The sequence below is a fragment of the Pleurodeles waltl genome, chromosome 2_2, assembly GCF_031143425.1.
Source record: "Pleurodeles waltl isolate 20211129_DDA chromosome 2_2, aPleWal1.hap1.20221129, whole genome shotgun sequence".
NCBI classification, from domain to species: Eukaryota; Metazoa; Chordata; class Amphibia; order Caudata; family Salamandridae; genus Pleurodeles; species Pleurodeles waltl.
This window is the reverse complement of record NC_090439.1, coordinates 1,130,065,317-1,130,092,355: the sequence shown is the minus strand read 5'-3', so window position 1 is coordinate 1,130,092,355 and position 27,039 is coordinate 1,130,065,317. Positions and strand designations below refer to the sequence as shown.

General features: G+C 45.1%; 1 protein-coding gene across 1 annotated transcript in view; it reads right to left on the bottom strand.

Annotated features, from left to right (window-relative positions):
- Positions 1-832: 832 nt before the first annotated feature.
- LOC138274815 (E3 ubiquitin-protein ligase TRIM56-like) overlaps positions 833-27,039 on the bottom strand; it is a 73,236-nt gene continuing 47,029 nt past the window's right edge. Inside the window, exon 2 of the mRNA XM_069219018.1 lies at positions 833-3,177. Within this exon, the coding sequence (XP_069075119.1) occupies positions 981-3,176 (2,196 nt within the window). The 5' untranslated portion in view covers position 3,177 and the 3' untranslated portion in view covers positions 833-980. The remainder of the gene's footprint in view (positions 3,178-27,039) is intronic.

Genomic DNA, 27,039 nt, shown 5'->3' with positions numbered 1-27,039 from the left:
CACAATTTACCAAACAATGTATGCTGCCACCATTGCACTCCATGAATGAATCCCACAACCGTGGCAGCAGTCCGGTCACCATGATTGTGCCCCCCTCACAGGTCAGGGCAAGGTCCAGAACTTCTCAATAAAGGGCAGGCCTATGTCAACATGCACTTATGGGATTAGTGTATGGTTTTACCAAAAATATAAAAACCAGGATCATGGGTGCACAGTTTGGACAGGGAATACAACCATATATCATGATGCAGGGGTCATTCCAGTTCCTATGAGCCATGCGATAAAAAAAAAATTTAAAAAAAATTGTGTAGTCTAGCATTCATGATATACACACAAGACGGCTTTGGATCCCTGTCTGTACAATGCTTAATGCACGCTTATTTAAAAAGGTTGCACTATCCTACATGGTACTGTTTAATGATTTTCAAGTTTTCCAAAGTCCTTAAGAATGCAGCTAACAGCTTGAAACCGGCTGATGATCTCTGAGCAGCAAAAGCTATAGGTTTGAAGATTTAGGAACTTGAATCTCGAAAACCATTTCACACCATGTTCCTCAAGCACACCAACTTTTCATTCACTTCCTTTAATGGTCTAATCAGGATTTTGTGTGTGACCTTTGAATAAGCCCTAAAACTAGGACCTCCTTATCAACTCTCCAGTACCACCACTTAAATAGCACAACTGTACGCAGATCAGTGATTGAAGCTATGAAAAGACTTCTCACCCCTACAGATTATTAAGCATCCTTCACAACAAACCATATTGTGCAATTTTAAGGAAAAATTTAACAAAAGGTCAGGATATCCATGCTGAAGTACACACTTTATTAAGCCTGACCAAAGTCATTATCCTCAAAGAGAAACAAGGCCTCTTCATTTGCTAGATCATTTCATGAAAATTCAGTACTTTGATGATCTACCAACTTTGATGTTTGGTGGTGTAAGTAACCATTTGCTCAGACAAAAGATTTCCACATTCTTTTAAGTGAGCTGAAATATTTTCGCATAATCTTGTTTATGAACCAGAATGAGACGTTGTTTTTTGTCCACAGTCAGGAGGCGAGGGTCTTCTAGCCCATTCCCTGTGCTCAGTATGACCCGACCAAATATACCATCTGGGGTAAATTCTAACACTCTTTCCTGATCCACCACAAAGACATGGTCGTGTGAATCCACACACAGACTAAATGGCTCCCTCAGCAGAGGCGAGGATGTGTCCAGTACATTGACAATCTCTCCCGACCTCTTGAAGAGGATGATCTTCTTTTGGAAGAAGTCAGAGACAATAAAGACCTCCTGGCTGTTGATAGCAATGAAGAGGAATTTGCCTCCCTGACAACCTGCGGGCTGCACTCTGCCCACACACTGGCCAGAAGTCTTGTAAAGAGAAACAGAACACAAACTGCCCTCGCTGACTGCAACATAGCTGGACCTGTATGATGCAATGGCATATGGAGGGTGGGGACCTCGCAGCTTGATCTTCTGAAGCAATTTCTCCTCCAAAGTCAAGAATAGAAGGTAGCAGCCAGAGGAGCATACAAGTATGTCCCCGCACATAGCAAGGCCACATAAAGGAAGGGATCCCTCGGGCTCAGGGGGAAGAATACAGTTTCCAGCAATCCCATCTGGGGAGAACCATTTTATATCGTCATTTGCTTTGTCACACATGATAATTTCACCTGAACGATTGACAGTCAACCCAGTGATCTTAGGTGTTGCAAAATCCATGTACTGGTTTATCTCAAAAGCTCCAACACACACAGGCCTTTGGTTTGTAGGAGGGAACACTTTGTTCAGAAACCAGTCATCGCCATCGGAGGTTGCACCTTCATCTGTTGAGTGATACTCATTAGATGACTCAGATTGCTCCAACCAACCATCACTTTCCTCATCAGAAGAGCTCTCATGTAGAAGGATAGTAAGTCTGGGGGTCAAATTATGTTCCCTGTGCAGCACTTGCATTGCTTGAAAACTCTCTTTTGGAGGCAGGGTGTCTATAAGTGACATATTCCCCTCTGTGGACAAGGCAATACTGTGAGGTAAAGCAACTGCCAGGGAAACCCTTTTGTCAGCATTAACCTCCGTTCCTTCAAACCTTTCTTTGGTGATCCGCAAAACGAAGTGCTTAAACTCGGAAAGTGCTTTTTCCTTTAAACCTACAACCAGTTCTGGAATGTTCATTTCAAATAGTTGTGGAGTGAATCGCTCCAGTTCCAGGACCCGACCTTTTATCACCTCCGTCATGGAGAGTACATCAATATCCTTACCCAAATCAACCACCATTTGGGCAAATCTTCTTGTTCTTATTTCCCTCTCCTTCTGCCCCGTGAGCTCCTTCTTCATGGACAGATGCTGCTCTCTTCTCTCTTTCAACAACAGGTCCAGTTCCACCAGAGTGGCTTCTTTCCGTTGGAGGAGAAGAGCAGTAAGCTTGTTCACATATTCATTGATGCTTTTGTCGATGCCAGCAGCAGCTTTTTGCACCATCTCAAAATCATTGTCCAGCTGGTCCTCACGTTCAGCGATGCTCTTAATATGAAATTCCAAATCTTCGATCAGCGCGGTCACTTCTGTTTTTTTTGTTAGGACAGCCTCTGCCGCAGTGACCACTGGATGTTGGGCGTGGGCCAGTAGGTGGCATTTCTTACAGAGAACTGTTTTACAAGTGTCACAGTAGAAGGTTAAGGGTTCATGCTGGTGGTCATGGCAGAACAACTGCTGACACAGTCTTGCCTCTACATCATGCTTCCCACTGAGGAATTCCCCTAGGGCAACTACTTTGTGGTCAAGAGTCGCACAAGAACTGTCAACATTGTTGGTGCAAGCGTGGCATAAGAAGCCATTGCAATGCAGGCAGTGGTGGGTAGGGGTAACAGCCTTTTGGCAGGAAGAGCAGCTGATCCCTTCTGGATTCTTTATCTTAGACTGGAAAAGGTCTATGAGGTTGTTGAGGAAGGTGTTGGTCTTTAGGCCAGAGGTACAATCTTTGACTGTCACAATCAGGCTGCACTGGGGGCACCGCAGGGATCCATCCTTCACCAGGAGGTTTAGGCACCCGTGACAATAACTGTGCATACATGGCAGAAGTTTTGGTGACTTGTAGAGGCCAGAGCAAATCCCACAACTCAGGAAATCCTTCTGGAGGACATCAACCAGACTTGTTTTCATGTGCTCCATTCTGTGAAAGAGAAAAAAAAAAAAACATTCAGTTAAACAAGAAATGCAAATTAAGTATTTGTGACTATTCGTGCCCTGTTAGACCTGACAGCCTTAGGGTGGTCACCCCTAATGTTTTGCCTGCCTCCCTCCACTATGTGCCTAGGGCCTGTAGATTAAATGCTACTAGTGGGCCTGCATCACTGCTTGTGCCACCCACTCAAGTAGCCCCTTTACCTTGTCTCAGGCCTGCCATTGCAAGGCCTGTGTGTGCAGTTTCACTGTCACCTCGACTTGGCATTTAAAAGTACTTGCCAAGCCTAAACCTCTCCTTTCTCCACATATGAGTCACCCCTAATGTGTGCCCTAGGTAACCCCTAGAGCAGGGTGCTGTGTAGGTGAAAGGCAGGACATGTACCTGTGTAGTTTACATGTCCTGGTAGTGTAAATCTCCTAAATTAGTTTTGCACTACTGTGAGGCCTGCTCCCTTCATAGGCTAACATTGGGGCTGCCGTCATACAGTATTGAAGTGGTAGCTGCTGATCTGAAAGGAGTAGGAAGGTCATATTTAGTATGGCCAGAGTGGTAATACCAAATCCTGCTGACTGGTGAAGTTGGATTTAATATTACTATTCTAGAAATGCCACTTTTAGAAAGTGAGCATTTCTTTGCACTTAATTCTTTCTGTGCCTTACAATTCACGTCTGGCTGGGCTGAGTTGACAGCTCCTTGTGCATTCACTCAGACACACCCCAAACACAGGGTACTCAGCCTCACTTGCATACATCTGCATTTTGAATGGGTCTTCCTGGGCTGGGAGGGTGGAGGGCCTGCTCTCACACAAAGGACTGCCACACCCCCTACTGGGACCCTGGCAGACAGGATTGAACTGGTCCACTTAGCCACTCTTTGAAGTCTCCCCCACTTCAAAGGCACATTTGGGTATAAAACAGGGCCTCTGCCCTACCTCATCAGACACTTGCTGGAGAAGAAACCTGAACCAGAACCTGCATCCTGACAAGAAGAACTGCCTGGCTGCCTAAAGGACTCACCTGACTGCTTTCTACAAAGGACTGCTGCCTTGCTGTTGCCCTGCTGCCTTGCTGAACGTTTGTCTGGCTGTAAAAGTGCTCTCCAAGGGCTTGGATAGAGCTTGCCTCCTGTTCCCTGAAGTCTCAGGACCAAAAAGACTTCTCTTTTTCATTTGGACTCTTCGTGCGATGAAAATTTCGACGCACAGCTTGCTCCGCGGCGAGAAAAGCGCCACACACCGACGCTGATGGATGCGACACCTTCGGGACGACCGGAACTTCGACGCACGGCCTCGCAAGGACAACGCCGTCTGACTTCCAGAGGGGAAATCGACGCGACGCCTACCGTGAGAGCGAAACTTCGACGCACAGCCCTGCGGAACGACACGCAGCCAGAAAACAAGCAGGAGACTCCACGCACAGCCCCCGGGACATCTGGTACTCCCGCGACCCACAGAAAGACTGTCCGCGCGCCGGAAAATGACGCATGACTTCCCCGCGTGAAAAATAACGACGCAAGTCCGTGTGTGCTGGGGAGAAATCGACGCACACACCATTTTTCCACGTATCTCTTCTTCTGCGGCCCTTTGCGGAGATTTTCCACTCCAAACCAGGTACTTTGTGCTTGAAAGAGACTTTGTTTGCTTTTTAAAGACTTAAGACACTTTATATCACTTTTTAGTGATATCTCTACAATTACACATTGCATCTTTATTCATTTTGACCTGCAATTATCCAGATATATATTATATATTTTTCTAAACACTGTGTGGTGTACTTTTGTGGTGTTATTGTATGATTTATTGCACAAATACTTTACACATTGCCTTCTAAGTTAAGCCTGACTACTCGTGCCAAGCTACCAGAGGGTGGGCACAGGATAATTTTGGATTGTGTATGACTTACCCTGACTAGAGTGAGGGTTCTTGCTTGGACATAGGGTAACCTGACTGCCAACCAACTAAAAACCCCATTTCTAACATGCCCTTTTTATAGAAGTAAAATAACTCAAGAAGAGGTTTTCTACAGCTCAGGGAATGGTGCACTTGCTGGCAGTACTGCACTTTTGTGTTACTGTTGCCATCAGGGAAGTACCCTCAAGAATAATTACTGGCAAAAATAACTACCATGAGGAAAAGAAAGACAGAACACATTTCTATATTTTTAGCATTTAAAGAAGTAGCATCAAGATTAAAATCTTACAGAGCTATAGAAATACCACCTGCAAATAAATAAACACTCATTGATGATTGCTTGAGTGATGAGCGACCACCCATAACTCAAGCTTGAAACTGCACAAGCTAAATTCGCCTGTTTTAACACCCCACCCTGGAGGATCTTCTCAGCCACGCAATAATGCTGCACGTTATATTTTAATCACAAGCAGGATTTCCCGTCTGTAAAGGGTGATGTTTCTGCTGATGGGAGTTTTCGATTATGTCCAGTCCAGGATTCTCACTGCCCTTTCTGGATTGTGTCCCCATGCCTATAACAGTGTTACAGCTCAATCACAACTAAACAACAAAAAATATTTTAAAACAGTTGTCCAATCGCAAATAATTACTAAGGATCGCAGAAAACAAAATGTCATTCGCTTCACACTAAAATACATTTTAAAATTGTTTTACAAATACTACTGCTCTTTGTCATCACCAACCAATTGGGATTTGTCACTCTCAAAGCGCGAGATCTTTATCACACTTAAGAAGTCGAAACGTGGCAAAAAGTTTCAGAGTTTGCATGGATACATTTTATGGATTTTTTTCCCCAGAACACTGCCCAGTAACAGGCCGTTTGGACCCGCCGGCACTAAAGACTTTGCCAATGCGTCAACTCCACGGAAAGCCGGATGTATCAGATCTACTTTACAGCATTACTTCGATTGAGATTTGTTCTAAGTAACAATCAGTCCTGTGACATATCACTGATAGTTAGTGGAAACCAAACCCTCTCACCATAGAAACGCACTCTAAAGAGTGCTAGGAAACTAGGATCATCATTTTAAAAAAAAATATAGATATGTATATAAAAAATAAAAAAAATAAAAACCCTACCCTAATGCGCATGATGTGAATAGCAACTATTATAAAATCAAATAAAGGAAACCAAACCTTCTAACCACAGAAACGCACTCTAAAGAGTACTGGGAAAATCATTGAATATATATATAAAAAAAACAATTTAAAAAAAAAACCCTACCCTAATGCGCATGATGTGAATAGTAACTATTATAAAATCAAATAAAGGAAACCAAACCTTCTCACCACAGAAACGCACTCTAAAGAGTACTGGGAAAATCATTGACTATATATATAAAAATACATTTTTTTTTAAAAACCCTACCCTAATGCGCATGATGTGAATAGTAACTATTATAAAAACAAACAAAATATTGGCAATTATACTTTTAAGGAGGGTAAATAATAAAAAGTATTGCAACATTAGGATTGTATCATAAAGCATATTTGTACTAATATTCTACACCCCACCTTACTTTCAGTTACAATAAACTCAATACCAAGAACAGCCAACTTCAGTTTTAGGGATGGTTCACACCCACATACCTCTTTTGAGCAACAGAGACAATGTTAATCAAAATAACCGTGTCTGCTACTCCTGTCTGCAGGCGGACAGAGAAGCCCACCCATAGGAGGCAGGATGCGCCTTCCTGTAGCCTTCGGCAAAGCAAAGCCTGAAAGGCCTCCGTCTCGAGTCTCTAACATAAAGTTCCTCTCGCTATTATTATTCTCTGTGCTTACATTCTATGAATAGTTGACTATTGCTAAAAACAGTATAAAGAGAAGTGAAGTTATCAGTTGCTATGAAAGCTTAGTCATTATTACCAGCCAACCACTGGAAAGGAAAATCCAATTGATAGAGAAAACCATTAACATATTCAAGCAGAGTTAATAATCCCGTAATAAATATTGGCATGAATAAACGTGCATTTATTTTTTAAATCTATACCTAAATATACAGTATATATACACACATATATACATTTATACACACATATGTATAATTAGAGAAGGGGGATACCTAGAAGAGAAAATAGATGAGGATTATAATATCCCTGGAATGATAATAAAGTATATGCTATGAATTTATATTTTTACAGAACGATAAATGAAAGTAACTAGGCTGTTTCTTATTCTCGTAACTATTCTGACAACATTGATGCACTGGTCTTTGGAAATGAGACCTCCCCCTGGGACTCTACATGGTGGCTGTTGGAGTTAGGACCAATACCCACACCCACCGACCACTCAAGAAATCTGGGGATCATTCTAGACAACAGGCTCAACATGACGGCGTAAGCTCAATATCACTGCACAAACCAATGCAGTGAGCACCTCCTGCTTCCAAATCCTGAGCATGTACAAAAGGTTTTCAAGTGCCTACCACAGAACACCAGACGGACTATCCTACAAGCACTCATCACAAGATGGCTTGACCAAGGCAACACACTAAGCTGGAATCTCCAAGCAACTCTTACACAGACTTCAGACCACCACTGCAAGACTCCTACTCTACAGCCCAAGCCGCACCCACATCGTATTACACCTCAAGGAGCTTCACTAGCTCCCCATCCACAAGTGCAAATTCCTCACACACACATTCAAAACCCTACACAACACTGGACCAGCATACCTGAACAGCCGCATACACATTCACCAGTCCAACTGACATATGCTCTACCTCACACTCACTCACCCCCTGCATTCTCATAAGCCGGACAGGAGGCCACTCATTGCACACAAAACATGGAACGATCTCCCTCAACACATCAGAATCTCCTCCTCACTTCTTAAATTCTATAAGAGGCTGAAGATTTGGCTCTGTGAGTAAACCCACGGTGACGACACACCTACGCACCTGCTAAAGCACTTTAATGCCCTCACAGGTGATTAGTGCGCTGTATAAGCCATTGTGACATAATTATTGCAGGTTTGGTACAAAAATAGAAAAAATTATTCATATTTAAAAAATAAAAAATAAATAAATAAATAAAAAAAGACAATCTGTCTAGTTCAAATTCATTCCATTTTGAGAACAATAGGGAGTTCCTTCTTATGGGAATGAAAAAGGCTAAGACATTTTCATATTTTTAGTGCAAATTCATTACTTTTCTCCAGATCCTAATGATGGCGAGGTTGCCATAAATCTCTTCAAAAATGAGGACGTCAAAACTCCAGGTGAAAAGGAGGTCTTTGGTGATGTTGAGGGCGAAGCGTTAATTTGTAAAGCAGCTCAAATTAAAATCAGCAGTGTAAACACTGTTGAAGTGGAGAATGAACCTGGCCCATTTTGCATGAGGACACTGATTGAATCTGAAAAGGCAGACCCTGTTGGTGGGTTGATTCTTTCTAGAGTCTGCATGGGGGATGATTACACTGCTGATGGCATTGGTGAATCATCATATAAAGCTTCACCAACGATCAGTATTGGCAGTGCAGTACAATATGCTTGTGAGAAATGACAAAGTCCAGTTTTCACGCATCTTGTTCAATAAATCTCAATCAATCAATCTGTCAACTTGTAGAGTGTGACTTGTCACCTGTGAAGGTATACATGGGCTAGCAGGGTCCACCTTTTCAGTCGAAGAGACATGTTTTCAGCATCCTTTGGAACTCCTGTAGAGTAGTGGAGGTCCTAAGGTGCAGAGTGAGGCTGTCTCAGGCTTTGGCTGCGAGGTAGAAGAAGAAGCATCCTCCTGCTCTGCTGCATTGGATTTGGGGGGTATGGGCCAGCATAAGGGAGGCGGAGCAGAGGTGTCTGGAGGGTTTGCGGAATCTGACAGCGATTGATGTAGGCATGTCCAGAGTTGTGCAGGGCCTTGAACGCATGGGTGAGGAGCTTGAACTGCCACCTCTTCTGAACCAAGAGCCAGTGGAGTTTTTTTGAGGTGGTAGAGGGGATGTGGGTGTGACAAAGAGATCCAGGATGAGTCTTGCTATTGTGTCCTGGATGGTCTGTAGTCTTTAAACTAGGTGGACCTCAATTCCCACAAATCAGAGTGTTTCTGTAGTCCAGTCGATTGGTGACAAAGGTTTGGGTGAGGATGCGTCTTGTGCCCTGGGAGAGCCATTTGAAAATTGTACTTAACATGTGCAGGATGAAGAAGCAGGAGGATGACACTGCATTGGCTTGGGACCTCATGCCAAGTTTGCTGACCATGGTGATACTGAGATTCCTGGTGTGCACAGGTGGGGTTGGAGTGGGCCCCAGTTCTGTGGGCCACTAGAAGGCATCCAAGGGGGAATTGTCGCTGCCGAATATCAACACTTCAGTCTTGTCTGTGTTGAGCTTGAGACAGTTATTCCTCATCCAGTTGGCGATGCGGGTCTTGCATTGCTGGAAGTTGGTTCTGTGAGCGGTGGAGTTTTTGTAGAGGGGAGGATGAGTTGCAGGTCATCAGCGTAGGATATAATGTTGGTTCAGTGGGATCTGACTATGTTGCCAACGGGGGGAAGGACATGTAGATGTTGAAGAGGGTGGGGTTGAGTGATGAGCTTCGAGGGACTCCGCAGATGATTGGGTTGAAGGTAAAGGGTGAACTGGTGTTCTGCTGGTGAGGAAGGAGGCGATCAGTCTGAGGGTGGCTCCTTGGATGCTTAGTTCGTGAAGTCTGGCGATGAGCGTGTGGTGGGATACTGTGTTGATGATTGCTAAGAGATCTAGGAAAATAAAGGCGTCTGTCTCTCCTTGGTTGAGGAGGGCCTGAATGTCGTCTGTTGCCACAATCAGGGCTGTCTCAGTGCTGTGGAATCCGGACAGGGAGTCGTTGAGGAGGCGATTGTGTTCCAGGTAGATGAGTTGTTGGTTGGTGGCTTTTTCAGTGACTGTGGCCGGGAAAGGGAGCAGAGAAATGTGTCTGTAGTTGCAGAGTTTGCTGGGGTCCGCTAAAGGTTTCTTCAGCAGGGGTCTGATTTCTGCTTGCTTCCAGTCTTCTGTGAAGGTGGCCGAATCCAGTGTGGTGTGGAGTGGGGTAGAAAGTTCGAGGTTGATCCTAGATGCTCATAGGTTGCAAATGTGGTGGGGGCATGGGTAGGATGAGGCCCCTGAGTGGATGGATTTCATGATGGTGATGGTGTCCTGAGTGGTAAGGTGGTTCCAGGTGGTTAGCCTTGGGATGGTCGCGAGTGTGTAGAGGTATGGCCATTTAAAAAGGTTTCAGGCTTGAGTGGTGGGTTGAAGTTTATATAGATTTTGTTGTGGAAGAAATCTATGAGACTCTTGCACATGTCCTGAGAGGGAGAGATGTTGCTTGTCACTGTTGTGGGGTTGGTGAAATCCTCGACTATGCAGAAGAGCTGGTGTTAGCTTCAATGCGCAATGCCCCAGCTTTTTTTGTATCATGTAGTTGGCAGTGGTATAGGTTTAGCGTGGGTTTGTAGGCAGTTCTGTCCGCTGGGTCTTTGTTGATGTGCCATATTCTCTTGCGGTGCTTGCAGTGGTGCTTGGCTGTTTGGAGGTCCTAGGTGTATCAGCTGGCTTGCTTGTTGGATCGTCTTGGTTTCTTGGTCTTGATGGGGGGTGATGTCAGTGCAGTCAGTGATCCAGGTGATGAAGCTTTGGATGTCCAGGTTCACAGTGTTGGGGTGTTTGGGCCGGTTGAGGGCAAGGGTGTTGGCCCATTCAGTCGGAGGCCTTGATCCAGCTGCATCAGAAGGCTTTTGGATTGTGTCGAATGGGAGGGCATGGGGGATGTGATGAAGGACAATTGAGTGGTCTGTCCATGTGAGTTTGGCGGCGAGGCTGTATTTGATGCAGTTGCTAGAGGTGAATGTGGGGTTTACTGTGTATCCTGTGATGTGCTTCGGTTTGAGTACGAGTTGGGTGAGGCCTATGTTCAGGATGTGAAGGAGGTTGGCAGAGTTAGGGTTGGTTAGGTCGTCGAGGTGGAAGTTGAGGTCACCTAGGTACATGTAGTCCTTCAAAATTATGGTGAGGGGGTTGATGAAAATCAGTGAGGAGGTTGCAAAAGGTATTTGGAGGTCCTGGTGGACGGTATGCAAGGGTTCCACTAATTGGGGATTTCTTACCCGTTTGGATAGTGAAGTTGAGGTGTTCCATTGATAGGATGGTGTCATCTGTGTTGGTGGTGCATTTGATGGAGTCTCTGTGGATGATGGAGATTCCTCCACCTGGCTTGTTGATTTGGTTGTAGTGGGCGATTCTGAATTGTGCTGGTTTGGCTGTGGCATTGTTGGGGGTGCGGACGCAGAGGTGAGCCAGGTCTCGATTTGGAAGAAGCTGTCAGATGTGATAGTGTCCATTAAGTCCCAGACCTCAGTGGCGCATTTGCTGAGTGAGCGTTTGGCAGGGCGCATGCAAGCTGGTGGTGGGTAGCTGGTGTTGCTGAAAGGGGCGTGTTCTGGCAGGTGAAGTGGTAGAGGGTTCAGTAGAAAGCTCCTACCATGGAGTGTGGTGTGGCACAGTGGCAATGTTCCTGGTGATATCCAGGGTTGAGGGCTCGGAGGGCGGTAGAAGTGTAGATGTGGGTGTGGGTGGTAGTTGGACTAGAGTTTCTGTCAATCGGGGAAATGTTTCTGCCACAGCAGTAACAAATACCTCTCTCCCTCTGTAAGGAGAGCAACCTGTTTAGATTATCAAAGTGTATATTTAGCAGTTCTACTTTGCGCCATGAAATACTGTCAAAAAACTCTTTAGAGTAGGGTTAGAATGTAATACCACAGCATTTACCTGTTTGTGAACAGTTAACACATAATATAACCTGGGAATAGCACACAGAAACTTTAATTTGTTCTAATTAAATACAAATCAATCCCTAGGAGTCTGTGATCAGAAGAAATGAATGAAACATGTGTTGCAAGTAATTCACAACTAAGGCCTGACTGCAAAGGGTTACAAATCTCATAGCAAGTGATAGAATAACAAAGGAGTGAATGTCCTAATGGGTGAGTACATGCAGATGTGCTAATGAATGCCGGATTGCCTTCTGTCCAACAGTTGAACTTGCACAGAAATGTCCAGAAATGCTGAAAACCAGTAGTATATTTTTACAGAAAAGCCAAAGGATGGGCATTTCTGACAAGCATAAAATTGAAGGCAACGATTTACAGAGCGATTTCTCCATGCAAGAGCCACATAAGATGAGGATCCTCTGTCACAGACAATAGGGTGCACTCTATCAATAAAAAAGTGTATGATACTTATTTTGTGTTATCCATTTTGAGGTCAAAATACAAGGACTAAACAAAGCAGACTCATTTATGAGCTGCCATTGCACTTCAATTTCAAAGTGTGAATTGCACAATTCAATTGTGTTATCCCTCACATTTGAGCCTTCCCTTTTTGCAAATGATTCAAATGTTCTTTTAATAGATTTGAAAACCATTATCAATAGCATTAAATATGCTTTTGATTATTTCCTTCTCTAATTTCTAATTGCTCTAATTCTTTCTGCATGCTCTTTTTCAGAATATCCTTATTATAGCAACATATACTATGGTGTATATAAATAATGTATTTTTTTACAGGATGTGACTCCAAGAAAAAAAGCAAAAAAAAAAAAAAAAAAAAAAAAAAAAACACTTACATATATGTCTTCTCTAAGCTTTGATAGGTATTCCTTTACAGCTAAATCAGATAACCATATTCGACACAACTTGCCAACACTAATTAATTACTATCGAGGGGGAATGTATGTTATATCAAGGTTATAATCTATTTTCTAATGGACCAACAGCTTCAGATAGGAATTGGTGTATGCATATATATCAGTATCTATGAGCAATTCCAGTGCAGTTGCACAGTTTACAAATTATATGTTCCATTGTGCATATTAATTCACTATCCATAATGTTTCTTTTCCATTTCTATCCTTAAGTGTCAGATTCATCTTTGCAATTGATGGTCTCTTTACATCCTCAGATGTCTGTTTAGAAATATGATTTTCCTGGGAATTATGCATGCCCTAAACAGTGTATCGGGGCCTTAACTTGCAGAAATTTGGTTGTGCACTCACATTTTTCCATTTATATTTTTCTTCTTAACCTTGTTTTGCAAATGAGTCAAACTGTGTTGAATAAATAAAACTGTGATTGGCACTTTTCCTCCAATTTTTCTGCCTTTTGAGCCTAATAAAAAGGCAGATGGGTCATACCAGTCATCACTATTAAAATAAGGACATCATTTTTGGAAAGGTCTATGACTAGTTATGGGAGGGGCCCAAAAATGTTCCCAGTGTGAATAATTATATATTTCTCCAGGGCTACCTTTTGAATGATGAATGCAATGGGGAATTGAGTCTGTAACAAATAAAACAAAATAGCTTTTAGTGGTTTTCTTGTATTTAAATAAGGATCTTCATTATCTAAAGAGGCATAAGAACTTAGATCTGTCATTAAGTGTTTAACAGCATTATGTACTATGAATTTGCAAGAGGACCCGAGAAAATTATGCCATAGAGGGATATCTTTCAAACATATGGGATTTGAATAACTTATATCAGACCCATAATCAGATAAGGATTCCTCCCAATCACTACTGCGTAGCAGAGGATGCACAGTGATTTTCAAGAGCATGATAATCCTGTTGTGCTATGTGAGAAGAAAAATACAGGAAATGGTGCTGCTTTATCATGAATGTAGTTCTCATGTACTAAAAGTAAACTTTTATTCAACATTATAATGTACATTAGAATGGATAAACCCCTAGTAGCAATCCAGATTTATTACTATGGTGGAAAAGGATGTCACAGAACCAACAGCAAGCAAGAAACCATCTATAATGTTGATTGACTTGTGAAGGGATGATTATTTTTCTTCTAGGAATTCTGTACCAGAGCCCTTTCCATATAATACAATTTGCAGTGGAATAATTTCAATTGAAACCAAATGTGAGACCAAGTTCAGAATCAGTGTCCTCTGAAGCTAAAACACAATATACAAGCTATGTGAAATCAAATACAAAAATCAATGAGTGTCGTTCCTCCATGAACACTTCTTTTTCTGGTGTTGAACCTAAAAAGTCATATGAAATAATTTTAGATTACAAAAATGTAAGTGTACACAAACACACACCTGCTTTTCAACATGCGCAAAGCACTTGATTGATGACCAACCTGGAAAGAAGGCTCATCTGTCAGATGCCACAGTATTCTGTCGGATTCAGCATTGTGTGTACAATGTTATAATGTAGATTTACTGCACTGCCACTTAAACAGATTCAGAGATTTAATGGGGAAGTCAGTAAAAAGTAAACAACTTTGCAGAAAGGTATCTGTTCTATAGGATAAGATTCCTTTGGTCCACATATAGCACAGGCTGGCCCATTAAAGTGAAAGAATTTACATAAAAGGGAACTGTGCAGCAGATTTGTCTTCAAAGACAGTGCTGCGAACCTTTGAAGGTAGCTGCTGTAACTATTTTAATAAACCAAGATTGATGGAGACATTTTAGTGGCAATACATGCAACACTGAAAGTAGAACATTTTCCTGACTAGTTCTCTTGTAACTCTCACTGAAGATAATGTTCCTATGGTTTTTATATCTGGGGTAGAGGATAGGCATATTTATAACCAGCAAGCTAGATTAGATGAAGTCAGAGCAGCAGATGATGGGATAGCTTTGGCTCATGCTGGCATCAGTGCTACTGTATCAATGCTACAGCAACAATACTGGTGGTCATATTTATCAAAGCTTACAAAAAATACATCCAGCATTGCAACATTGGTCAACAGATAAAACATTTAACTGTTGAAAGACCAGCACAGACTCAATTTACTATCTCCGATAAACCACTTATGATAATAATTTTTCCTCAGCAATATCTGTTAGAGTGTTAATCAATAAAAACACATATTGGTTGCAGTCAATTCAGGCTCTAGATTACTTTGGGTGTGGCCACAAACAATGGCACTGCTCAACTAGTCATAAAGGACTTGCTGTACCTAGTAGCAATGGAAGCAGTTAATACCTTTCATTCAGACAGTGTCAGTCATTCGTTGCAAAGGGGTTCATGAGCACTATTCTACCCGGAATCAAACAGCAAAGTAGAACAAGCTAACAGAATGCTTAAACAATCCTTGACAATGTTGAGAAGCCCATAGACCACCAAACAAGCTATTGTTTGACATTAACGAGGTGCTCATGTATAATGTAGAAAGTGTATTTGGAGGTCTCATGGCCCAACCATGAAGAACACGTAGAAGGAGGACGCCCCCCCCCCCCAAACACACTGGACGCCATAAGAAATCTATATTCCTATCATCCTGGTCATATCCAAGCCAGACATGTCAAGGGAAGGATGGGCAGGAAGCATGACCCCCCAGGCAAGGAAAAGTAGTACCAGAAATAACGGTATTATCTATATGTCCCTCTTCCTCATCATACACCATGAGATATAGAAAAGCGATAACCAATCCACCCCATACATGCTTAAAAAATAAACTGAAGTTAAGATAACACATACAAAGAAATTCTGCAACGCCTAATGATTTAGGAGACAAGTCTCGTACTTGGTTACTTTACTTGACTATCAGAGAAAATAAATCATGAAAAAAATATTTAGCATTATCCAACCACCAAAATTTTAACTATCTGAATTTAAACCATGTGCACAGTAGTGTGAAACGAAAGCACGATGGTGTGCCCATGTGACAGCTCTACAGATTTTTGAAACAGGGACTCGGTCTCGTGGCCCAGGAGTCTGCTGTACAGTTGTTTTATCTGCCCCGAATGCAATTTGGTAGAGGGCTTTGCTAATGAGTAGGCCATGGATGTACTTGATCTAATCCAATAGCAAATGGAAATGTTTGAAACTTTCTGCCGTTGATCGGACAACTAAAATGCCACAATAAGGTTTTCCCCAAGATAAATCAAACCCTGTTTTTCAACTGAAGAAAGGGAGAGATACAAGAAAGAAATCATAGCTTTTGGTAGAAAAGAAGGGTCTGATCTCAAAAGTATTCTATTGAGTAGAATTAAAGTGGCACAAATTCAATGATCTTCGTCCTAAGGAATTTCAGGTTAACTGAATCCTAGAAACAATTTACCCCTTTTAAGAATTATATAATATGCAATAGTACAAGCCCAGGCAAGACCTGGCAACTAATCAAGACATCTAAATTAGAAATGGGGTGATTTTAATTGAAAACTACTTGACTGTTCACACACATTTTTGACACAGATGTAAATTAAGATGGGTGTTTTATTAATCCAAACTATAATCTATAATGAATCTATGAAAATAATTTGTCCAAGCTTGGTTTAAAAAAATGTTATGGGAGGGTTTTCTTTTCGATCAACCCGCATAAAGGATGTTCAGTGGAGAATCCTCAAATCACCCCATTCATTACATATAGGCAGATCATTGAGCACTAGTTAGGATCATAAAGTCCATTTAGATCTTAGACTGGCTGAAGACCAATCACTTATCCATTAATGCAAGTATTTAGTTCCCTGGTTGGCATTCTGCCCCTTTTTACAAGCAGCCATTAACAAGTCAAGTGACACCTTGGTCCAAATCTTAGTGAATACGAGAATTCAATCTCTGTTTTGAGGTCTGGCGTTAGCCAAGACCTTTTGATTTTACTAACATTGTGTTACTTACTTAAAAGGGCTTTAAGTCAGTTCTTTTCATCCATTGGTTTGTTGTAAGGTAAGGTAAGGGTTTATTGTATAGTTACCTAAAACCATAACAAAGAAAAAAAAACAAAAAAAAAAACACCTTTAAGATACATTCATGGTATTACTAAATCATCATTAACCGTCTAAACGATTTGTGCATTCTCCAGTTGCTTGGATATGCGCTCTGTCATAAGCATATGAACACATTTTAAAAACATAATAAGTCAATTACTATTTTAAAACTTTGCTCGCTCCATTGTAGATAGAGCGTCTCTTGATACTGTTAGAGACCAATAGCAAGCGTTAGGCTGTAAGCTGTCCTCTTGTGAGCCTGAGGGAGGATGGTGGTGATTTAATAAATGCTGCTTTTGGGTCACCAGCGATAGAAATTTCACTAAAGCACAATTCAGCTGCAGGTCCCCAGGTGCAAGGCATGCCAGCACAGCTTGCCTCCGTGTCCGTATGCCTTTTCCGTTGAATTTGTTCTTTAGTAAGGCTTTTCGTTCTGGTGCAAGGTGGTTGCATGAGCAGAGGACTTGTAAAAGATATTCTGGGTCCTCACCACACAGGTGGCAGATAGGGTTAATTACAACCCTCAGCCCGGGGGCTGCATTTAAAGCAAGTGGTAAGCGACCAAGACGATACTTTAAGAATTGCTCCTTTGTTCGTTTTGAGAAACCCTGGCCTAGACTGTGGTGCCAGAGACATGTAGGTATGCAAAGTCATCCATGCATGAGACCTCTGTGAGAAAGCTGCTTTGTACTCCAGTAGTGACTGAAACCTGATTGATTTCCAAGCAGCTTTCTTGAAAGCGCTGTGCAGGATTGAGATCCTCCAGAGGTCGGTGAGCCCGGTCATCTTAAGTGAGTCGCCTAGGAGGATTCTGAACGGGGAGGTGTTCTTACGTTCGAGCTCTTGCCACATATGGTAATAAAGAGTCCGGAGTGGCACCACGGGCTTTGCTCCAGAAGTTTATATATGCGCCACATCGTGCCAGAGATTGATCCATTAGGCCAAACTCCAGTCTCAGTTGGGCGGGAGAGGAGCAATTAACTGACCTAGTCAGTGAACTGCTCTGCCACCTCGTAGCTCCACTGGCAAGTAAAGCCCTTTTTTTCCTATGAACTCTGTCAAGAGTTCGATGCCCTCCTCCACCCACAGGCTTCTGACTGCGCCTCATCCCTGGTGTCTACTGGGAGAGCTCTGCTCTTCTACTGGGCTGTCCTCTGCCTCTTTTCTCTTTTTTCCTGTTTTGCCTCTGTTCACTTTTAGTGTGCTTTTCCTTCCGTGTTCTGTTCCTGTTGTGTTCCTTTTGTGTCTTTTGCTTTCTGCCTTTCATTTTCTCCTAATTTTTCTCCCCTCACTCTGCTCTCTCTCACTTACTCTTCCCCCCTCTCTCCCTCCCCGCCGCTGCTGCCCCTGTGGCTCCGCCCCTTTTTTCACAGTTTTCCGCTCCCACCTCCCAGCTGTCCTCTACTTTCCCCCTCTACTTAATGGCATTCGCTGCACAGCCGCGTGAAGGTGCGCCTAAGGCAAGCCTGTATGTGCCAGTCTACGACCCAAAAGCGCCCAGCGCCATGACCCCTGGTCCTGCCACCCACCACTTTTACACAGCAGACTACCTCATCACACTCAACCCAGGACGCTACAACAACTGCAAGCAAGCAGCTCCAGGTAACACACACAGTATCTTCTGCTGCCGTCAAACCTACACCACCACCAAGACCCTGGACCCAGCACAACCCTCCTGCAACAACTCACCATAAACACCCCACCGAAATCTGGGACCTTCTCGACAGCACCACCCCGGACCTCGCATTCCTCACCAAAACCTGGACCAACACCACCTCAGGCCCGGAGATCGCCATCGCCATCCCCCAGGGATACAAGATTTCCCGTAAAGATCGCCCCAGACACCCTGGAGGGGGAAGTCGCCATTGTAGGAAGTTGGCTCTGTATGCACTATTTCAAAGTAAGGAATAGTATGCACAGAGTCCAAGGGTTCCCCTTAGAGGTAAGATAGTGGCAAAAAGAGATAATACTAATGCTCTATTTTGTGGTAGTGTGGTCGAGCAGTAGGCTTATCAAAGGAGTAGTGTTAAGCATTTGTTGTACATACACACAGGCAATAAATAAGGAACACACACTCAGGGACAATTCCAGGCCAATAGGTTTTGTTATAGAAAAATATATTTTCTTAGTTTATTTTAAGAACCACAGGTTCAAATTCTACATGTAATATCTCATTTGAAAGGTATTGCAGGTAAGTACTTTAGGAACTTTGAATAATCACAATAGCATATATACTTTTTACATAAAACACATATAGCTATTTCAAAAGTGGACACAGTGCAATTTCCAACAGTTCCTGGGGGAGGTAAGTTATTGTTAGTTCTTGCAGGTAAGTAAACCACCTACGGGGTTCAAATTGTGGTCCAAGGTAGCCCACCGTTGGGGGTTCAGAGCAACCCCAAAGTCCCCACACCAGCAGCTCAGGGCCGGTCAGGTGCAGAGTTCAAAGTGGTGCCCAAAACACATAGGCTTCAATGGAGAAGGGGGTGCCCCGGTTCCAGTCTGCCAGCAGGTAAGTACCCGCGTCTTCGGAGGGCAGACCAGGGGGGTTTTGTAGGGCACCGGGGGGGGGACACAAGTCAGCACAGAAAGTACACCCTCAGCGGCACTGGGGCGGCCGGGTGCAGTGTGCAAACACGCGTCGGGTTTTCAATAGGTTTCAATGGGAGACCAAGGGGTCTCTAGCGATACAGGCAGGCAAGGGGGGGGGCCTCCTGGGGGTCACTCCTGCACTGGAGTTCCGATCCTTCAGGTCCTGGGGGCTGCGGGTGCAGGGTCTTTTCCAGGCGTCGGGATCTTAGAGTCAGGCAGTCGCGGTTAGGGGGAGCCTCGGGATTCCCTCTGCAGGCGTCGCTGTGGGGGCTCAGGGGGGACAACTTTGGTTACTCACAGTCTCGGAGTCACCGGGGGGTCCTCCCTGTAGCGTTGTTTCTCCACCCGTCGAGTCGGGGTCGCCGGGTGCAGTGTTGCAAGTCTCACGCTTCTTGCGGGGATTGCAGGGGTCTTTAAATCTGCTCCTCTGGAAACAAAGTTGCAGTCTTTGTGGAACAGGGCCGCTGTTCTCGGGAGTTTCTTGGTCTTTTGGAAGCAGGGCAGTCCTCTGAGGATTCAGAGGTCGCTGGTCCTGGGGAAAGCGTCGCTGGAGCAGTTTTCTTCTGAAAGAGGGAGACAGGCCGGTAGGGCTGGGGCCAAAGCAGTTGGTGTCTCCATCTTCTCTGCAGGGGTTTTTCAGCTCAGCAGTCCTCTTCTTCGTAAGTTGCAGGAATCTAAGTTCCTAGGTTCAGGGGAGCCCTTAAATACTCAATTTAAGGGCGTGTTTAGGTCTGAGGGGTTAGTAGTCAATGGCTACTAGCCCTGAGGGTGGGTACACCCTCTTTGTGCCTCCTCCCAAGGGGAGGGGGTCACATTCCTATCCCTATTGGGGGAATCCTCCATCTGCAAGATGGAGGATTTCTAAAAGTTAGAGTCACCTCAGCTCAGGACACCTTAGGGGCTGTCCTGACTGGCCAGTGACTCCTCCTTGTTATTCTCATTATTTCCCCCGGCCTTGCCGCCAAAAGTGGGGCCGTGGCCGGATGGGGCGGGCAACTCCACTAGCTGGAGTGCCCTGTGGTGCTGGAACAAAGGGGGTGAGCCTTTGAGGCTCACCGCCAGGTATTACAGCTCCTGCCTGGGGGAGGCGATAGCATCCCCACCCAGTGAAGGCTTTGTTACTAGCCACAGAGTGACAAAGGCACTCTCCCCATGTGGCCAGCAACATGTCTCGAGTGTGGCAGGCTGCTAAAACCAGTCAGCCTACACGGGTAGTTGGTTAAGGTTTCAGGGGGCACCTCTAAGGTGCCCTCTGGGGTGTATTTCACTATAAAATGTACACTGGCATCAGTGTGCATTTATTGTGCTGAGAAGTTTGATACCAAACTTCCCAGTTTTCAGTGCAGCCATTATGGTGCTGTGGAGTTCGTGTTTGACAGACTCCCAGACCATATACTCTTATGGCTACCCTGCACTTACAATGTCTAAGGTTTGGCTTAGACACTGTAGGGGCACAGTGCTCACGCACTGGTGCCCTCACCTATGGTATAGTGCACCCTGCCTTAGGGCTGTAAGGCCTGCTAGAGGGGTGACTTATCTATACTGCATAGGCAGTGTGAGGTTGGCATGGCACCCTGAGGGGAGTGCCATGTCGACGTACTCGTTTTGTCCTCACCAGCACACACAAGCTGGCAAGCAGTGTGTCTGTGCTGAGTGAGGGGTCCCCAGGGTGGCATAAGATATGCTGCAGCCCTTAGAGACCTTCCCTGGCATCAGGGCCCTTGGTACCAGGGGTACCAGTTACAAGGGACTTACCTGGATGCCAGGGTGTGCCAATTGTGAAAGTACAGATTAGGGAAAGAACACTGGTGCTGGGGCCTGGTTAGCAGGCCTCAGCACACTTTCAATTCAAAACATAGCATCAGCAAAGGCAAAAAGTCAGGGGGTAACCATGCCAAGGAGGCATTTCCTTACAGCCATCGTCCACAAGTCCAACCTCCGCTTGAACACACACTCCGAAGACTCCAAAGAAGCCACTAACCTGATGAAACCCCTCCACTTCAAGCTACACACCCGTCCGACATCCACCATCAGGGGAACCATCATCTATCACCCTCCCGGACCTCGCACACCTTTTGCCGACTCCATCACGGACTTCATCTCTGCACAAGCCATCACAGCCACCAACTACACCATGCTGGGAGAACTCAACTTCCACCTCGAGAAACCACATGTCCCCAACACCTCATCCCTCCACAATATAGGACTTCAAAAGATCGTGACGGAGCCAACACATTCTGCAGGACACACCCTCGATCCCATCTTCACTACAGGAACCTTCACTACCTTCAGCAATACCACGGAACTCCCATGGACAGATCACCGGAGCATCCACTTCACCTTTAACACACCCACCATCACCAGACCCCAACTCCAGCCATCTCATAGAAACTGGACAAGAATAACTGATGATCATCTCACCGCCGCCCTCACCATTGACGCACCCACCATCGCACGCAACAATGACCCAAACACCGCAGCACGCACCCTCCACAACTGAATCACCAACTACGCCAACACCATAGCGCCCTCAAAAAGAACACCACCCACGCAAAGAGAGCCAGCTGGTTCACCCCCGAACTCCGGGAATCAAGACGCACCTGTCGCAGCCTTGAGAAAATTGGGAGAAACACCAAATCCTCAGAAGCCCACAGGAACTTCTAAGCCACCACCACTGCACATCACCAACTCATCAGAAACACCAGAAAGAAGGCTATCCAAGACAGGATCTCCACACAAGCACACAACAGCAAGGAACTCTTCAGCATCATCAAGGAGTTCACCCAACCCAACAGCGAAACAGACATCCCACCCTCACAGGACCTATGCAACAGACTCAACACCTACTTCCACCACAAAATCAAGACCATCTACGATAGTCAACAAGGACAACCCATGCTCAGAGCCCCCCCATCCAACCACCGACACCAACAAACCCACAATCTCCACCTGGACACCCCTCTCCACTGAAGATACACTGAAAACCATGAAGTCCATTCACTCCAGGGCCCCCACAGACCCATGTCCTCATCACGTCTTCAACATAGCTGCAGACACCATCACCCCCAAGCTCCGCCTCACCATCAACTGCTCACTAGCTGCCGTCACCTTCCCCGATGACTGGAAACACGCTGAGATTAACCCCCTCCTCAAGAAACCCTCGACTGACCCCACGACCTCAAAAACTTCAGGCCCATCTCCCTACTTCCATTTCCTGCAAAGGTCATAGAAAAAGCAGCCAATAGCCAACTCACCACGTTTTAAGAAAGCCACAACATCCTCGACATCTCCCAATCCGGATTCAGGTCAAACCACAGCACCGAAACGGCCCTCTGGTCCGCAAAAGACGACATCCGCTCCTTACTGGACAAAGGAGAGATGGCGGCACTCATCCTACTTGACCTCTCAGCAGCGTTTGACACAGTCTCCCATCACACCCTGATAAGAAGACTTCACGAAGACGGCATCAGAGACAAAGCCCTCGACTGGATCCAATCCTTCCTCTCCGGCAGAACGCAATGAGTGAAACTCGCCCACTTCCTCGCAGAACCCACACCCACCACCTGCGGAGTGCCCCAAGGATCCTCCCTCAGCCCCACGCTGTTCAACATCTACATGGCCCCGCTAGTCACCATCGTCAGAAGCTACAGATTAAACATCATCTCCGATGCCAACGACACCCAACTCATCCTCTCCCTCTCCAATGAACCAGACAAGGCCAGACACAACTGCCACGAGGGCATGAAAGCAGTCGCCAACTGGATGAGAGATAACTGCCTTCAACTCAACACAAACAAGACTGAAGTACTCATCCTGGGCCCTCAACCCAATGCATGCAGCGACTACTGGTGGCCATCCACCCTTGGAAACCCGCCCACCCACACCAGCCAAGCCTGCAACCTCTGAATCATCCTGGACCCCGACCTCAGCATGAACCATCCGATCAACTCAGTCACCTCCACCTGCTTCCGCACCCTCCGCCTCCAACCAAGACCTTCAAATGGATCCCCCTCAAGCATAGAAAGACCATCACACACACAACCTCATCACCAGCAGACTGGACTACGGCAACGCACTCTAGGCCTGAATCAACAAAAACCTCTCCCGCAAATTGTGAAACATCCAGAACACCGCTGCCAGATTGATCCTCGACCTACCCCGACACTGCCACATCTCACAACACCTACGCACACTGCATTGGCTCCCCATAGAGAAAAGAATCACTTTCAAAAACCTCACCTACGCACACAAAGCCCTTCACAGCACCAGACCTGCCTATCTTAACCAGCGACTCAACTTCCACATACCCCACAGGAACCTACGCTCAGCCCAGCTCAGTAACAGGAGGACGCTCCTTCTCCTACCTCGCCGCCACCGCCTGGAACATCCTACCCATCCACAGAAAAACCACCTCCCTCCCCAGCTTCACAAAGGAACTGAAGACATGGCTTTAATCCACCTCCGGTACACGCTACAACCCCCCCACCCATAGCGCCTTGAGACCCTAACTGGTGAGTAGCTGTGCTTTATAAACTCTGATTGAATCTGGGGAGGTTGAAGATCATCCTGTAAACTTTGATCACTGCGTGGTTTAAGATATGTATGTCCCTGCCTCTTTGTACTTTGCCTCTGTATGTTATTGTGGGCAGGAGCTTGGCTTTTAGTACTTTTAGGAGGAAGGTGCATGAAGGACCATTCAGATGAGTTTTTAGTCTTTTTAAGGATAGCGCTATAGCTAGGCTTTTTCCCATTATGCACTTTCTTTGATGCACAAAGTTCCCTGATTTATCGATGACAACTCCAAGATATTTGTACTTGTCTGTTTGAGCAAGTCGTGTCTTGCCCCAAAACCACGCTCCTGGAGGTGCCTTAGTTCTGATTGACAATGTGCATGTTTTTCCAAAGTTTGTCGTCAAGGTGTTGGTGGCTAAGTAAGGTTAAGTAGCATTTAATAGTCTATGAAGGCCTATTTCTGTATGACTGATCAATACGAGGTCATCTGCATACATGAGGCTGGGTATTTTGGGGGGTGGGGGGGTGCAAGTTTGTGGGGGTGAGTGAGCCCACTAGACCTGCTAAGTATAGATTGAACAGTGTGGGGGCCAAAACACAGCCCTATTTTAAGCCTTTGATAGTGGGGAATCTTCCTTGAGCGATGGGCTCCTGTACTCAATTTTATCTGGACCCATGTGTCCGTATACAGGGCTATTATCAGGCGTAAGAGTGGATATGGAAGTCCCCAGTTTTCAAGCTTCTTCCACAACAGATTCCTATCCACGTGGTCAAATGCAACCTTGAAATCAACAAAACATAGATGGAGCGGACATTTCAGTGTTATAGCTTTGTCGATTAAGAGGGCAAGGGCCTTGATGTTCGTGATGGTACCAGTTTGTTTAGAAAATCCTGTTTGGATCTTGGGGATTATTCCCTTTTTGGTAGTCCATGCAAGCAGATGATCCAGTAGCAGACCTGCAAAGAACTTTGCATCATTGTCAATTAAGACAATCAGACGATAGCTATTAGGGAGCGACCTGTCCCCTGTATTAAAAATGGGGGAGATTATGGATCCCTTCCAGGACTGTGGGATAATTGCTGTCAGACCTATTTCCAGGTAGAGAGGTTCAAAAAGCTTTTCCCAGAAGGGCCTGTTGTGCTTGAAAACTGCAGGCGGAAGTCCATCTGGGACCGGGGCACCTTCTCTCGTGCCCTTGGCTATCTTGTCTTTTATCGTAACAGAATCAGTGAGTAGTGTAAGCAGGGTCTTTACTGAGAGCCTGTGTGAGAGAAGGATTCCTGGAGATGTTGTGCTTTGTGTGGACATGCTGAGTGATGCCTGGCCATTGAAGTGAACTCCAAGGTGTTGGGCCCAGACAGCTTCTGATATATGCGATGTAATGTAGCTGTGCTACCAGCGTTTAAGGTTGCGTATTGTGCGCCAGAAGCGTGCGCTGTTGTTGCTCCTTGGGTCTGAGTGTATCCTGGCCCACAGGTCATCACTGTGATTCATATTAAATTGCCCATTTTAGCTTTTTAGTGACTGTTTATGGTGCCCTAGAGTTGCAAGCAGGTTTGGATTCCCAGGACTGCCACGGAGAGGCCTTAAACTGAAAGTAATTTTCCTTTTTGTGTCTCGTAATGCTGACCTGTGGGCCTGCATCAGGTGAGTTGATGCTGAGGGGGGTGGCAGTCACCTGTTGGTGATTGGCTCCGCAAAAGTTCTGCTTAGCCTGGTTGTTAGTTGTTCCCATTTCAGCACTTCACTGTTGTCGTTTATTTTCTAATTCAAGTGCCAGATCCATTGCTGCTTCGGTGACAAGATCTATGTTTGATTGCCCACATTTGACCCGTTTGCAGTTTGTAGTAAAGGTGGTAATGTGTGCGATACTCATTTTTTCCATTTTGGTAATCTCCAGGTTGATGGCTAGTTTGTTTGAACAATGGGAGAGTGACAAACGTGTAGTCAGTTGTGGTAGAGGCGGTGGTTGAAAAATATGATGCCGCTGGTGGCAAGTCCTCAATAAATCTGCCATTCAGGGCTCTTAGCTGTAACTGTTCTAACCCACTGAGCAATGACCTGCTGGTCTTTGTGGGATGACCGTGTTTGTTGGCCCCCTGTGTAGGAAGATCCCAGGCGCTAGAGAGGGCAATTGTGGTTTTGTCTGTGGAGGATTGTAGGAGGCTGGACTGGCTTGCAGTGAGTACCAAGGGGTACTTGCACCTTGCACCAGGCCCAGTTATCCCTTATTAGTGTATAGGGTGTCTAGCAGCTTAGGCTGATAGATAATGGTAGCTTAGCAAAGCAGCTCAGGCTGAACTAGGAGACGTGTGAAGCTACTACAGTACCACTCAGTGTCATATGCACAATATCATAAGAAAACACAATACACAGTTATACTAAAAATAAAGGTACTTTATTTTTATGACAATATGCCAAAGTATCTTAGAGTGTACCCTCAGTGAGAGGATAGGAAATATACACAAGATATATATACACAATAGCAAAAATATGCAGTATAGTCTTAGAAAACAGTGCAAACAATGTATAGTTACAATAGGATGCAATGGGGAAACATAGGGATAGGGGCAACACAAACCATATACTCCAGAAGTGGAATGCGAACCACGAATGGACCCCAAACCTATGTGACCTTGTAGAGGGTCGCTGGGACTATTAGAAAATAGTGAGAGTTAGAAAAATAACCCTCCCCAAGACCCTGAAAAGTGAGTGCAAAGTGCACTAAAGTTCCCCTAAGGACAAAATAGTCGTGTTAGAGGGAGAATGCAAGGAAAACACAAATCAGCAATGCAACAACGATGGATTCCTGTCTGAGGGTACCTGTGGAACAAGGGGACCAAGTCCAAAAGTCACAAGCAGCTCGGAGATGGGCAGCTGCCCAAGAAATGCCAGCGGTTGGTGCAAAGAAGCTCTTACTAGGCTGAAGAACTGTGAATACTGCAGGAACGACAAGGGCTAGAGACTTCCCCTTTGGAGGATGGATCCCCCACGCCTTGGAGTCGTGCAGAAGTGTTTTCCCGCCGGATGGACGCCAACCAGCCTTGCTACCCGCAAATCGTGCGTTTGGCATTTTTGG